Source organism: Schistocerca gregaria, chromosome 3, assembly GCF_023897955.1.
Source record: "Schistocerca gregaria isolate iqSchGreg1 chromosome 3, iqSchGreg1.2, whole genome shotgun sequence".
NCBI classification, from domain to species: domain Eukaryota; kingdom Metazoa; phylum Arthropoda; class Insecta; order Orthoptera; family Acrididae; genus Schistocerca; species Schistocerca gregaria.
In genome coordinates, this window is record NC_064922.1 from 291,528,441 (window position 1) to 291,542,631 (window position 14,191).

General features: G+C 39.9%; 1 protein-coding gene across 6 annotated transcripts in view; it reads left to right on the forward strand.

Moving 5' to 3' along the window:
- LOC126354294 (ribonuclease 3) overlaps positions 1–14,191 on the forward strand; it is a 244,217-nt gene that overhangs the window by 64,349 nt on the left and 165,677 nt on the right. For all 6 annotated transcript variants that reach the window (XM_050003841.1, XM_050003843.1, XM_050003842.1 and 3 more), the window contains exons 10-12: positions 5,112–5,319; positions 8,267–8,400; positions 9,534–9,646. In XM_050003841.1, the coding sequence (XP_049859798.1) occupies positions 5,112–5,319; positions 8,267–8,400; positions 9,534–9,646 (455 nt within the window). The remainder of the gene's footprint in view (positions 1–5,111; positions 5,320–8,266; positions 8,401–9,533; positions 9,647–14,191) is intronic.

Sequence of the window (14,191 nt, forward strand, 5' to 3'; positions counted from 1 at the left end):
CACCACCTCTTTCCTAATCCTCCTTGTCAACCATGTCCTCAACCACAGTTATTTCACTTTTAATGGCCAAATCTGTAAACAGATCTGTAGTACTGCCATGGGTACTCGCATGGCACCATCTTATGCCAACTTACAATTATGGGTCATCTCGAGGAATCCTTCCTATCCACTCAACACCTAAAATCTCTTACCCATTTCAGACTCATTGATGAGATTTTCATGTTCTGGACTCATGACTGGGGCAATCTTTGCTCTTTCCTCCTTAATCTCAATACCTACGCCCAAATCCTCTTCATCTGGTCCTTCTCAACTAAATGAGCTATCTCCCTAGATGTTGATCTTCATTTTTCAGTGGCTGTCTCTCCATAAATTCATCTGTTCACATCAGGTGCCCCAACCACCCTGTCACCTGTTCCATGTCAAAAAGTCTCTTCCTAATACAGCCTTGCCTCCCGTGGGTGTTGCATCTCTAGTGGAAAGGAAGAGTTGTTGATACACAGAGATAAACTTATCAGAGCCTTTAATGACAGATAATATCATAACCAGGTCATCCCTTAACAGATCTCCTGTGTTATCTCCTCCTCTGATACCAGTAAATGTGTTAACCAACCACCAATTGGGACTGTTATGATCATTCAGTGTCATCCTGGCCTAGAAAATCCTTCTCCAGGACTTCGACTGACTCTCATAGTGCCCTGAGATGAGGGATATCATTCCAGAAATCCTTCCCACATCATCAAAAGCTCTGTTCTGCTACCCACACAACCCATAGAATATCATTGTCCATCGCTACTCCAATCCTGCTCCCAGTTCTGCACCCCAGGGATCATTCCCTTGTGGTTGAGCTAGGTGCAAGACCAGTCCCACCCACCTGCCTACCTACCACCTGGCACATTCCATTGACAGGCTTTTTCTACCAAATAAAAGACAAGGCCACATGTGAAAACAGCCATGTTATACAGGGTGATCATTCCTTAATGCAAACTCATGTTGGGTATTCTGTTGCTTGGCCAGCAGCCAGCCACCTGTGGCACTGGTGGGGAGTGTGTTTCTGCTCTGTTGTGAGGCCTTTGTTTGAGCAGGTAGCATGTGTGTGTTAGATGATGCAATACAATGTATTGAGTGGAAGTGTTTTGAGTGAAACACAGAAATACAAGACATATTCTATTAACCAAAGAATTTTGATGTACATTTCATAAGTGTGTCCAGAACACTATTTTAAGAGGAATTGTCTGGTGTTCAAGTTCCTAATCAGAGTATCATTCATGCATTGATAAATAGATTTCATGAAATAGGAAGTGTTCTTGACAATAAACGTAGACAAAATGCTGGATAACATTGAACATGGTCTGGAAAGGCCTCCTAGAAAATCAGTTAGACATCTTTCTCAGCAAATGGGAATTTCCTATGATTCTTTTCAAACGACTACAAAGTTATTGAAGTTACAACCCTGTAAAATAATTGCAGTGCAAGAACTTAAACTGAGTGACCGTACAAAAAGGTTGTGGTTTTGTGAACGGAATTTGAGTAGGATGCATGGTGGAGAAAATCATCCTGACCTAATGTTATTTCAGACAAGTCATAGTTCCACACAAGTGAAGATGTTAATTCACAACATAATTGTTATTGTACTTATGAAAAGTCTAATGTAATGCCTGAGGCACCCCTTCGTGATCAAAGAATAGCAGTGTGGTGCATTATTTGAGGTGAGAGATTAGTAGCTTCTATTTTTTCTAGGAAACAACAAACAGTGAGGGGTATGTGGAAAACATTTTGTCGCCTTTTTAGTCAGTTAAGTGAGAGAGAATGTCTGTTTGTGACTTTTTAGCAGGATTGTGTGAAGCAAATGCAGCCAAACTTATCGTTAGAGGAAATTCATGATGTGATGTGTTTCAAGATAGAGTTAATACCAACAATGTATGGCCTCTTCTTTCCCCCAGTTTAACTAACCCCTCTGCAGTTTTTATTCCTATGGTGCTTTAAAACAGAAAGTTTACAAATCAAATCTACAAACTTTAAATGAACTTAAACCTAACAGTCGTCAAGAAATTGGTGTCATTTTTACAGGAACTGTAGAGTGTAATGAATGGTTTTCTAAGAAGCTGTCAGTAATGCTTGAGCATCTTATATCTTAATATAAGTGAGTAGTTTACTTTTATTTTTAAGTGTTTATGTTATGCATGTTATAAATAACTGTCGTGACAAACCGTAGTACAATTACCGTGGACCTCCTGTCGCCCATGCTATAGGCACAGGAGCTGGCCTCGCCACTCCGCCGCATACTGTGAAAGTGGTTGCATTATTGATTGGTTGCCCTGTATATCAGCTATGCTGCCATTTCTGTATAGCATTCTGTGTGTGCATAACAAATAACTGACTGTCTACTTGACCACAGGCAAACTGTGACAAACTGCCGACTTGACCATCCAGTTGCTGAACATGCTGAACTCGATGACACAAATACCTTCAACAGTGACTTCACCACATGAGCCATTTGGATACACCTTTCAAGCACTAGTTCTCTGGACTACACAAGTAGGAATTGCCTCTCTCGCATTCTCCCTGGCTCAAACCTCCACTAATGTTTTTCCTACAGCCTCATCTTATCTTTTCCATTCTCTAATCGACCACACTACTTTTTCTCCATCCAGATTGTGTACTGCCTTCTCCTGCCACTCTCCTATCGCCCCCCCCCCCCCTCCCATGTGGACATTATCTCCCCCCCCCCCCTTCTCTCTGAACACACACACACACACACACACACACACACACACACACACACACACACACCTTTTCCATCGCTCTCCCTTTCTCTTTTTCCTCCCTGTCTCCCTCTTCATCTCCATCCCTTTCCTTTCCACCACCCTCCCCCCCCCCCCCCCCCCCTCTCTCTCTCTCTCTCTCTCTCTCTCTCTCTCTCTCTCTCTCTCTCTCTCTTGCATGCTCTACCTCCTGAACTCACCATATGAATACTGTTGTCTGCTGTATGTTTGTGTGTGCCACACATCAGGCATCAGTCTGCTATAGGTAAGTGGTTGACTTTCCTTTATTTTATGTACCATTTCTTTCTCTGCTATGTTAAACCTTCACCCACTTTACTTTTGTGGAGGTTCTCATTTGTGTTCCAAGTAATTCAACATGGTATTGCAGGGATTAAGGCACAAGACTCGTATTTGATAGGAACAGTGTTCAATTCCCCATCTTGATATCCAGATTTAGGTTTTTCTGGGTTTCCTAAATCACTTATAGTGAACACCAGGATGATTCCTCTGAAATGACACATGACTTGATTTCCTTTTTTTCCTGTTGTTCCTGTTGGATCGTAGGGCAGCAGTAAAGACCTTCCATCAGGTTCTGTTGGCACCCAAACATTTCACTTCACTCCATGTTTTACCAGCGTTCAGAGTTTCTTCTTCCACCGTTCTTTCCCATGTCTTTTTCGGGCGGTCACATCTACGTGTTCCTTGTGAGTTCCAATCCAGTGCTGCCTTTTCAACAGCTCCTTGTTGTCTGCGTATTGCGTGACCAATCCACCTCCATTTTCTTTCCTTTTTAGTTCACGGATTAGTCATTTGAGATAATATATGGCCACCTCACATTTATAATTTGCTGAAGACACCAGTTTATGAAGACTTGCAGCTGGCTTACAGTCATGTTTGTTACCTCCCACGTTTCGCAACCATACGGGAGGACTGACTTTACGTTGCTATTGAACAAGCGCAGCTTGGTTCGTACAGTTGTACAAAGGCTCCATTTGCCTTCCGTATCCAACTCTACATCCTCCTCGGCCCCTCCATCTTTACAGACAGTACTTCCTAGATATATGAAGGAGTCTACTTGTTCCAATTCCTGTCCATACACTGTTAGCTTTGCTTGTTTTTCAGATCACATTCTCATTTCCTTAGTTTCCTGAACATTTATTTTAAGTCCTGCAATTTCTGCTTCCTCTTTCAGTCTTTCCAGCTTTTCTTCCATGTCACGCAATCTTTGCGAAAGCAGACAGATATCAGCAGCAAAGTCAAGCTCTTGCATTCCCCACTGAATACCTTTTCTCCTACAATCAACAACTCTTGTTATTACGCTCTTCAGTACCAACAAGAACAAGGTAGGTGACAGAATACATCCCTGCCTCACCCTAGCATTTGTTTGGTTAGATTCAGTAAGTTTCCCTTTGTGTAGCACTCTGCATTCATATCCATCAAACATGGCTTTATTTATTATCTTTGATGGTATTCCATATTCTTCTAAGGTATGCCACATAACTCTCCTATTAACAGAATCAAATGCTTTTTCAAGATCAATAAATGTAAGGTAGAGTGTGTTTCGCCATTCTGCACTCTGCTCAAGTATTACATATACGCAGTGTGTTGATGAGATCGACACAACTTCTGTGCTCTCTAAACCCAGATCGCTCTTTTGACAGTCGTGCCTCGACTGAGTCTCTGAAAGGATACGATGACTTCATTTTCTATCCTTCCCATTCAGTCTGAGCTTATGCTCCATCTCTAATAACTTGTCATTAAGTAAGTTCATTCTCTCTCTATGGTTATAAAAGATGTGACATATTATGGTTCACTTACTGGAACTGAAAATTGAAAAAGGGTGGACAGCTCATCTAGAAAATAGTGAACTTCTGATTATTAAACCTGTGATATTTTTTCTACTTCTGAAGTCGTCATGCCTCAAATGTTAGTTTTCTCTTACAACGGTCTAGCGTATTACAAATTATGTGCTAGCTCAAATTTTCTCAGTGTAATTAAATGTGGTCATCAGCTGAGTAGTTGATTAGGTGATCAGTTAGGTAGTTGATTCTATTTTTCTGCATGATATTTTGACAACCACTTCCAGTCATCTTTTTCAGATGTTGCGAACTGAGTTATTACGTGTTCCCATTGCTTGAACTTATACCAGGTTAGTTGGAGTACGCATAGTAATACAGCTCACTGCAACAGATTAAGATCACTGTGTCAGTTGTCGAAATATGTAGAAAAATGGCATCAGCTACTCAGCTGAACGGTGAAGAGCACACCACTAATATTACAGGTTTTCAATATGTGTATCCATTAAATGATATAATTCTCTGATAAATGTAAAACATTATACTATTTCAGATATCAGAAAGCTTGGAGGGAGTATGTAAAGTTTCGCCATCTTTTGGCTAACATGCCCAAGCCTTCTTTTGAGGATAAACGAAAACTTGAAGCCAAAGAAAATAGATTGCAGGAGATGCGTACTCAAAGCAAAATGAAGAGAGATGTGACAGTAGCTGTTTCTTCTAAAGGTTTCCATAGGACTGGGATAATGTGTGATATCATACAGGTATTTGTGCATGGTTTGAAATTTTTTCATTTATTGGAATCTAACCAGGATCTCCTTAAGCCACAAACAATGGAGTATGAAATTCTGTTAATATATATTACTGTGAATAATGTATTAATGTAGAAATATTTTTATGAACAAACATGTTATTCACAATCTTACCTATTACTATTGGTATCATTCATAATAGAATGTTGCTATGCAAAAAATGCTGTCTCAGTTAATATCACAGTTGCTTCTTCTGCAAGATACTATGTGCAAATAGACCAGAAAAATAATTTATAAATCAGATGTCTTGTTCGTGTTACAAATATTTGTTACACTTCATGGATTTTGCCTTTATTTGAAGGTTATGTTCAGCAAGTGTTTGTCAATTTGATATATAAAGATTTCTGTTTTTCATTCTAAACGGTCACAGGTGGATCATCACTATTTCAGACACTTTGTCACAATTATGTCAAAATTGTTTGTTTCCTGACTTTTCTGACCTTGTTCTTGTTTATTGGTTGATTTGTCAGCACGACTAAAATATATATATATATATATATATATATATATATATATATATATATATATATATATATATAACAGAAAGAAACTTCCACATGGGAAAAATATATTAAAAACAAAGATTCCAAGACTTACCAAGCGGGAAAGCGCCGGCAGACAGGCACATGAACATGTGTTTGTGTGTTTTGTTCATGTGCCTGTCTGCCGGCGCTTTCCCGCTTGGTAAGTCTTGGAATCTTTGTTTATATATTAAAAACAAAGATTCCAAGACTTACTAAGCGGGAAATCGCCGGCAGACAGGCACAATGAACAAAACACACAAACACACACACAGAATTACTAGCTTCTAGCTTTCGCAACCGATGGTTGCTTCTTCAGGACGGAGAGGGAAAGACGAAAGGAAGTGGGTTTTAAGGGAGAGGGTAAGGAGTCAAGGAGTCATTCCAATCCCGGGAGCGGAAAGACTTCCCTTGGGGGGAAAAAAAGGACAGCTGTACACTCGTACACACACACACACACACACACACACACACACACACACACACATATCCATCCGCACATACACAGACACAAGCAGAAATATGTCCGCTTGTGTCTGTGTATGTGCGGATGGATGTGTGTGTGTGTGTGTGTGTGTGTGTGTGTGTGTGTGTGTGTACAAGTGTACACCTGTCCTTTTTTTCCCCCCAAGGGAAGTCTTTCCGCTTCCGGGATTGGAATGACTCCTTGACTCCTTACCCTCTCCCTTAAAACCCACTTCCTTTCGTCTTTCCCTCTCCTTCCTGAAGAAGCTACCATCGGTTGCGAAAGCTAGTAATTCTGTGTGTGTGTTTGTGTGTTTTGTTCATTGTGCCTGTCTGCCGGCGCTTTCCCGCTTGGTAAGTCTTGGAATCTTTGTTTTTAATATATTTTTCCCATGTGGAAGTTTCTTTCTATAATGGAACTTATACATAATTGGAGGTGCCCAGTTTATCATGATAGGGTGGTTTGCTTGGTTGAATAATGTACCGAGTCAGCTTCCATCCCACATATTGCACATTAAACAGCAACTAAGTTTTATATACAATATTTGACCGAAAGTAATCTCATCAAGTCCATAAAAATTGATTTATTGATCAGAATGGCAAAGTGCATCAGAATTCTTCAAAATAGGACTCTCCTGCACCAGTACATTTTTGACAGTCAGATCTCAAAGTAGTGTAAGCGTCCTGGAAGAATAGGATTTTAATGTCCTACAGGGCACACGGAACAGCAGCTTTCACATTGGCTATGGCCTCGGAACTGTGTCCTTTCAAGGGTGTCTTGAGCCAGGGAAGTAAACAGTGTGTGCTAGTGCAAGATCAGAACTGTAGAGGGTAATGTGACTGGACAAATTGTCTTAGTGGACCTTCCAACCTTCCAGGAACCAGAAGTGTCTGGTCTGACTTGCATCCCCCCCCCCCCCCCCCCCCTTTTCCGCTGTGAACACTACCACATAAAAGACAGCATTGACAATCTGTCCTGTAAACACACAGTGACTGAAACCACTAGCATATAAAAAGACAGTGAATGTTGCCTTCACTTTGAAGCTGTTCATGAGTGGTTTCTTATGGTGTGGTGACTGCAGTGTGTACACCCTTTTAATGTGTGGTTTCTTTCGGTCTGGTGACTGTAGTGTGTACACCCTGGAGTTCCATGTCTCTCTCTGATTTGTGCCCGAAAAACCATGAATCATATCTCATTATAACATTGTTCAGAAAGTAGCATTATTTCTACATAGTTCCTGTAGCTATTCACAAATGAGGACTCAATTGGAATTTTAGCAGTGGTCAAAATTTTTGGGACTACCTTTGCACACACTTTCTTCATCTGCAGTTGTTCAGTTGCTGTCTCATGGAAATGGTCTTTGGTATATCCAGAGACTGAGCTATTAGATGAACACTCATACTCCAATCTGCTCAGACATTCTTGCTCACAAGATACACTGTCTTCACCTTCCAGTGTTGAAGGGTGATCAGAGCAAGTTTTGTCTTCAGAGTCATGCTGGCCTTCCAAAAACACTTTGCACCACTGAAAAACTTGCTGCTTTGACAGACATTCATTCACAAATTCCTGCCTGATCATTGAAAATGATTTGGCAATTGACTTTCCAAGTTTCACACAGAATTTGATTGTATATCATTGTTCAAGTGAACACTGCATCGTGGCAGGAAATGTAATGACGCATCCTTGCCCTTCAGAAGCTCGTGGGACACTGGGATTGGGAAGCTAACAACCCTCACCAAGTAGCCTGGGTGGACAGACCATGCTCTGACCAACAGGAGTGTCAGAATATATAATTGGTGAAAATCCTCTCCAGATAAGCTTTGTACACCAAAATGTTTATATACTGCATGTATTTCATTCAAGCACAACTTCATTTCTTATCCATTTGACTTTCCTCTTTATTCTGTTGCAGCATGCCATGTTGATTCCAGTGCTTGTGTGTCATTTGCGGTTTCATAGATCATGTGATGTGCTGGAGGAAAGTATTGGCTATAAATTTGAAAATAGGTTCCTACTTCAGCTAGCTTTAACGCATCCTTCATATAGGTAAGTTTATGGCTAGCTCTCTGACATTGTAGAATACACCATCAGGTCAGTTAATATTCTGTAATGGAGAGGTAATGTCATGAACATCCAAATTAATTCCTTTTTTTGGTTAGCCATTTTTGGTTATCTCTAATTTTATAACCACTGTCGGTAAATATGAGGAGTTAAAATAATTTCTACTTAAAGGAGAGCACTTTCTCCTTCATTTTTGTCTCCCTTCATTCTCGCAACCTAAGATCTGAATGATCTGCTTTCCAGCCTTCACCAACCAATACCTCTTTCCTACCCAAGAAAGGAACACCCAAGACCTGAAAGTTAGGGTTAGCATTTTCTACTTGTAACTATTTGTATCAGCAAAGCTTGTAGTTTTACCTCCTGAAAGTAAGAACTGACCAGCTGTTTGGTCTCCTTGTAATTTGATAGTATTCTCAGTTGAATGTTCATTTTGATACAGTAAATAGTAACATAAGCAGGAATGTTAAAATAGTGGTACATTGATTATTATATTCCTTATTCAAATATTCTCATGTGTGTTTATGGCTTTCTTAATAAATATTAAATAAAATCTTGCACTGTAACAATGAGCCACGAGTACAGTTCTATGAACCACATCCATTGCGACTGGATATTGAAAATTACGTGACAAAATGTTTGTTTTTAGAAGTGAAGTATAATTTCTATGATAATTCTGGAAAAGAACATTTGTCATTTCATTCTTGTCTCACAGAGAAAAAGAACACTATTCATTATTTCTTTTTTGCCATAAGGAGTTATCCATCATCTATATGGTTGTGAATGTTGTAAAATGTATGCAAGAAGATGCATAGTTATGTCTTACACAATTTTTACCTGTTTGTCGTAATTAACACTTGTGGCCTTATGAGATCTTTTGCTACATGTTAATATTACCTCCTGTATACTATTCTACCCAGTGTTATTGTCTCGTGAACACAGCGTACGTTTGCATTTGTTTGAGAACAAACAGTAAAATGGACATGCTTCAAGAGAAGTTAGAAAAGAAACTTAATTTGTCATCTTGTTAAAGGAAATGCACAATTTCATCAAAAATTTGTGTTAAGTATCATACCACGTTGGCCATAATCTTTATTTCATTTCGGTGGTTTGTTTTCCAGAGAAAATTTTGGTACAAATCCAGACCATGCTCGAAATTCCTTAACAAACTGTGGCATAAGGCAGCCAGAATATGGAGACAGAAGAATACATTACATGAATACACGTAAGAGAGGTAAGAAAAAATTATCCTCTGTAATACAGAAGTAAAACAGTACATTTCTTACAACTCATTAATGTGTTGGGGGAATTCTCGTGAGAATACTGTGTAATGTTAAATTAATAGAGTTCACACTATTAATCAGACAATGGAAAATCAGGGATGGAGTAACAATAATTTGATATTTGCATGTTGGCTCTATAAGAGTTCTAAATGCCACCATGGTAACTTACCTGGTAGCATGGTCTACCTTATTTTTATTCATGTCAAGAACTTATTTTCTAATGTATAAACAAAGAATGGTAGTGGTGAATATGTACACGAGAAGAGAAAAGGTAACAATTATAAATGTTGGTAGGTTTCTATGAAATAGGCAAGTAGTCGAATTTAGATTGAGATTTATTTTAAATGATGAAGACTGATACAGAAAATGAGGGAAGAACTGACAACAGCAAAAAAAGTAATGACCATTTAAACTAGGTTTAGCTTCTCAAGGATCCAAGGGAATTATACACTAAAGTAGCTACATTATCCAGCATCTGTATTGGCATATCTGCCTCTGCAACCAAGCACTGATAACCTCACCACTGAGCACCTGGAAACTGCTTCCTCTGCAACCAAGTAATCAGTGCAGTTGACTCTCTTGTGGAGGACCCAGGTTCAATTCCTGATATTGCCAGAGATTTTTTGTTGGTGGGGGGACTGGAAGTAAGTACACTCAGGCTCGAGATGTCAATTGAGGAAATGCTTGAATGAGATGTAGTGGCTACGAGCTCTAGAAATTTGACAATGGCCAGGAGAGCATGGTGCTGGCCCCACACCTCTCCTTACCCCATCTGCTTAACACCACATGGCAAAGGATGACATGGCCATCAGTCGACCTCATGTGGGCCACATGTTGGGAGACTGTTCTGTGTTCTAAATACGAGAATGACAGTAAGAATAAGATGTCAATCACTCCAGCTTGTTGTAGAATATGCAAAGTGTAAAAATTTTCTGGAGTGATTTTAATTTAAGTTTATCAAAACTGAGCTTCCAGTGTGTCTGAAGAGGGAAGTTTACAGTCAGCGTGCATTACCAGCTTTTATTTTATTTTATTGCAGTGAGACATTGACCTTTTATATAAAAAACCAATGAAAAACTTTGGAGTGATGCATATTGGGAATTATTAAGAGAGATAAAAAACAAATTCATCCCATCTGTAGTGCAGTAGTTGCTCATTTGTTTGGTTTTGAAAACAACTGTCCATTCGTTTAGTAAGCAGGCAGTCTCCAGCTTTGGACTGTTAAACATCCACAGAGTGGCAAGTTAAATGGTTGTCATTTCTTGTGTTTTCCATGTAGCATATTTATTAAATTTCTTGCGTGTTTCTCTGTTTAAGAGGGTTAATCTCGCATTTTTGTAAGTGTAAATTCACTCAGTCTGTAGTGCAACAGTTGCTCAGTGAACAGCCAGCTACATAGCTTTTTAATGCATCAGCATCCATTGTTGACACATCAGAAGGGTAGCAAGTTGTGTATCTAGGATTGTATGCTTTTATAGTTCACTTCTTACAGTTAATCTTGCTAGGATGGATAGGATCTGTTCATGCTGTGTGCAGATGCAGGAGGAGCTGGCCGCAGCTTGCGAACAGCTGAGTGTGCTGTTGACTATGGTCAGTCACCTTCAGGCTGCTGCATCGTGGTGTAGCGGTGGCGGAGAATCTTGCGCGCCGCATGGGACACCTCAGGTGTCACTTGTTTTGCCCACAGACTTTGCTTCCGAGGCACCTCCTAGTGCATCTTTGGTCGGTCCGCCCTCACAGTAGGGTGAGTGGTGGGTGGTGACGCATTTGCGCCACTCTAGGCAGAGGGCCAGTGTGGAGACTGGCACCTGGCCTTACCCATTTACCCTGTGAGTAGATAGATGGCCACTCCTTCAGCAGGGTCCGAGCAGGCACACAGGGGAGAGGGGAGGGGTCACTAGTTGTTGGGAGCTCCAATGTTAGGCACATTATGGAGCACCTTAGGCAGATAGCGTTAAGAGCTGGAAAGAAAGCCAGTGTGATCTCGTGATCTCGGTATGTCTGCTGGGGAGGGGGGAGGGGCATTGTCTGCTCTCTGGAGGCAGCCATAACTGTGGCTATCGAGTGTTCAGCGTGCAGCCATCTGCATGTTGTGGCTCACCTCAGCACCACCAATACTTATCGCTTGGGTTCTAAGGTGATCGTCAGTTCAGATTGTCAGTTTGCTCAGGTGGCTGGCAGAGATAATGAAGACTGCTGGCTCGCCCATGGGGTGAAAGCAGAGCTCTCAGTTTGCAACATTGTTCCCAGAGTTGACTGGGGTCCTGTGTTTTGGAACTGAGCAGAGGGTCTCAACCAAAAGCTTAGTTGACTCAGTGATGGTTTTGGCTGCAGATTTCTAGACCTGCGTTATCATGTAGGTATTTGTAGGACTTAGTTTTATAGGTCAGGGGTGCACTACACAAAAGTTACAGCTGCTCAGGTAGCAGAGTACTTGAGGAGTGCACATGAAGGATTTAATAACAAAATTTTGCGGATGCTGAGGAAGTACAGGTTGTTGCACTCTCAGTTCAAAAGCGAATACATAAATGACGACAAGCAAAGGTTAGTAGGGATTCATATGTCTGTGAAAAGATCTGTGGGTGAAGCTTACAACTACCATCACCACACCTAAGCAAAATATCTGGCAGAGAACCCGAGAAAATTCTTGTCATATGTGAAATCACTAAGCAGCTCTAAGGCTTCTATTCAGTCGCTTGTTGACCAGTCTGGTGTGGTAGTTGAAGATGATAAAATGAAAACCGAAGTTTTAAGTTTCACATTCAAGAAATCATTCACACAGGAATACAACATTCTGTCATTTGATTATCAGACAAATTCCCTTATGGACGATACAGTAATCAGGTGTATATGACCCAGAAAAACCAGGAGATTTGGGAGAAAACAGGGGAAAACCCAGGAATTTTTCAGAATTCGGGGAATTTTTCATTGTTTTAGTTTTCAGTTAAATTTTTGTAAGACCCAATACCTTAACAAAGGATATTACTGTATCCTGCATTGGGAATCTGGATATACAAATGTGCACTTTAAGTATGCATTTTAGCTGTACTCATTTTAGTTAGTATTGCTTTGAAATTTCGATGCTCTTGGAGTATGTCTGGCGTCTTATTTCTTTCATGACATAATGTAAGATCTTTTCATGTTTTTACACGTACGAACATACAGGCTTCCTACGTCATTGTAGCTGCGCACACAGTGTTGCACCTGTTATCTGGCGACTGCTGAAACAAACCCATTTGTCACTGAAAAAAATTGCGATTAGTAGTTTGAAAAGCATTACTTTCAAAGTAAATTTACTTTTACGCAAATTGAACTATGTGTGAGAATGTACGGTAAATTTTTTAAATCACAGAGAGTGTGACTCTCATTTAAAAATCAACTCTTTGATGACAAGTCATTTATATGAATTTCGGGGCCAAAAGATCTGACATTTATATGCTGTTATTAAAAACTTTCCTAGCATGTTTGTGTGATACATCTTAAAGTGTAACGTGCGCAAAACGATCAGCATGATATGTGAAAGTTTAGCTTCTCTTGCAGCTTATTAACATTAGAGACCAATATTATATGTGAAAGCTTTGCTTTTCTTGTAGCAACACTATGAATATTAATGTAAAACATTAACTTTTCATGTTAGTGTGTTCGCACTACTCAGCAGTGATGTTGCTATTGGCTGACTACATCACGTGTCCTATTCTCTGAATATCCGCTGTCATCGATGACGAGATCACGTGACGTGAGCTATGATTGGCTTACAAAAGTGGATCACAACCTCGATTTCAATGCTTCAGAAAGTAACATGCAGGTTTTGGTGGAATTTGAATTTATACTTTTGTAATACGAAAATATGCAGTGTACAGGTTGCTGCACGTCAAAGATCATTCCAAAATGTGTTTTTTTCCCTGATTTTCGTTTTCTAAAGTGCTTGGAAATTCTACACCCGTGTATAAAAAGGGTTGACAAGTTTTACAGTTCCGAGGTAAAATACACTGTCACTTAACCCTAGTGTGTTTTCAGCTGGGAGAAATTGTATTTTTAACCAGGAAATCTAGGAGAAATCTGGGAATTTTTTTTCTTTGTCCACGTATACACCCAGAGTAAGCAGACCTGGTGTAGAGAAACAACTTAAAGATTTGAAAGCAAATAAATCACCAGGTCTGAATGGAATTCCACTTCGATTTTACAGAGAGTACTTTAAAGCATTAGCACCTTACCTAACTTGGATTTATTGTGAATCTTTCACCCAGCACAGAGTCCCAAGTGACTGGAAAAGATTGCAGGTGACTTCACTATATAATAGAGGTAAAAGATTGGACTGGGAAAATTACAGGTCAATATCACTAACTGCTGTTTGCTAGAATCCTTGATCATATATCAGTTCAAAAAATAAAGCATGGTTTTAGAAAATATTGCTCAAGTGAAACGCAGCTTGCCCTTTTTCTCACCCAATATACTGAGAACTGTGGATGAAGGGCAACAGGCAGATTCCATATTTC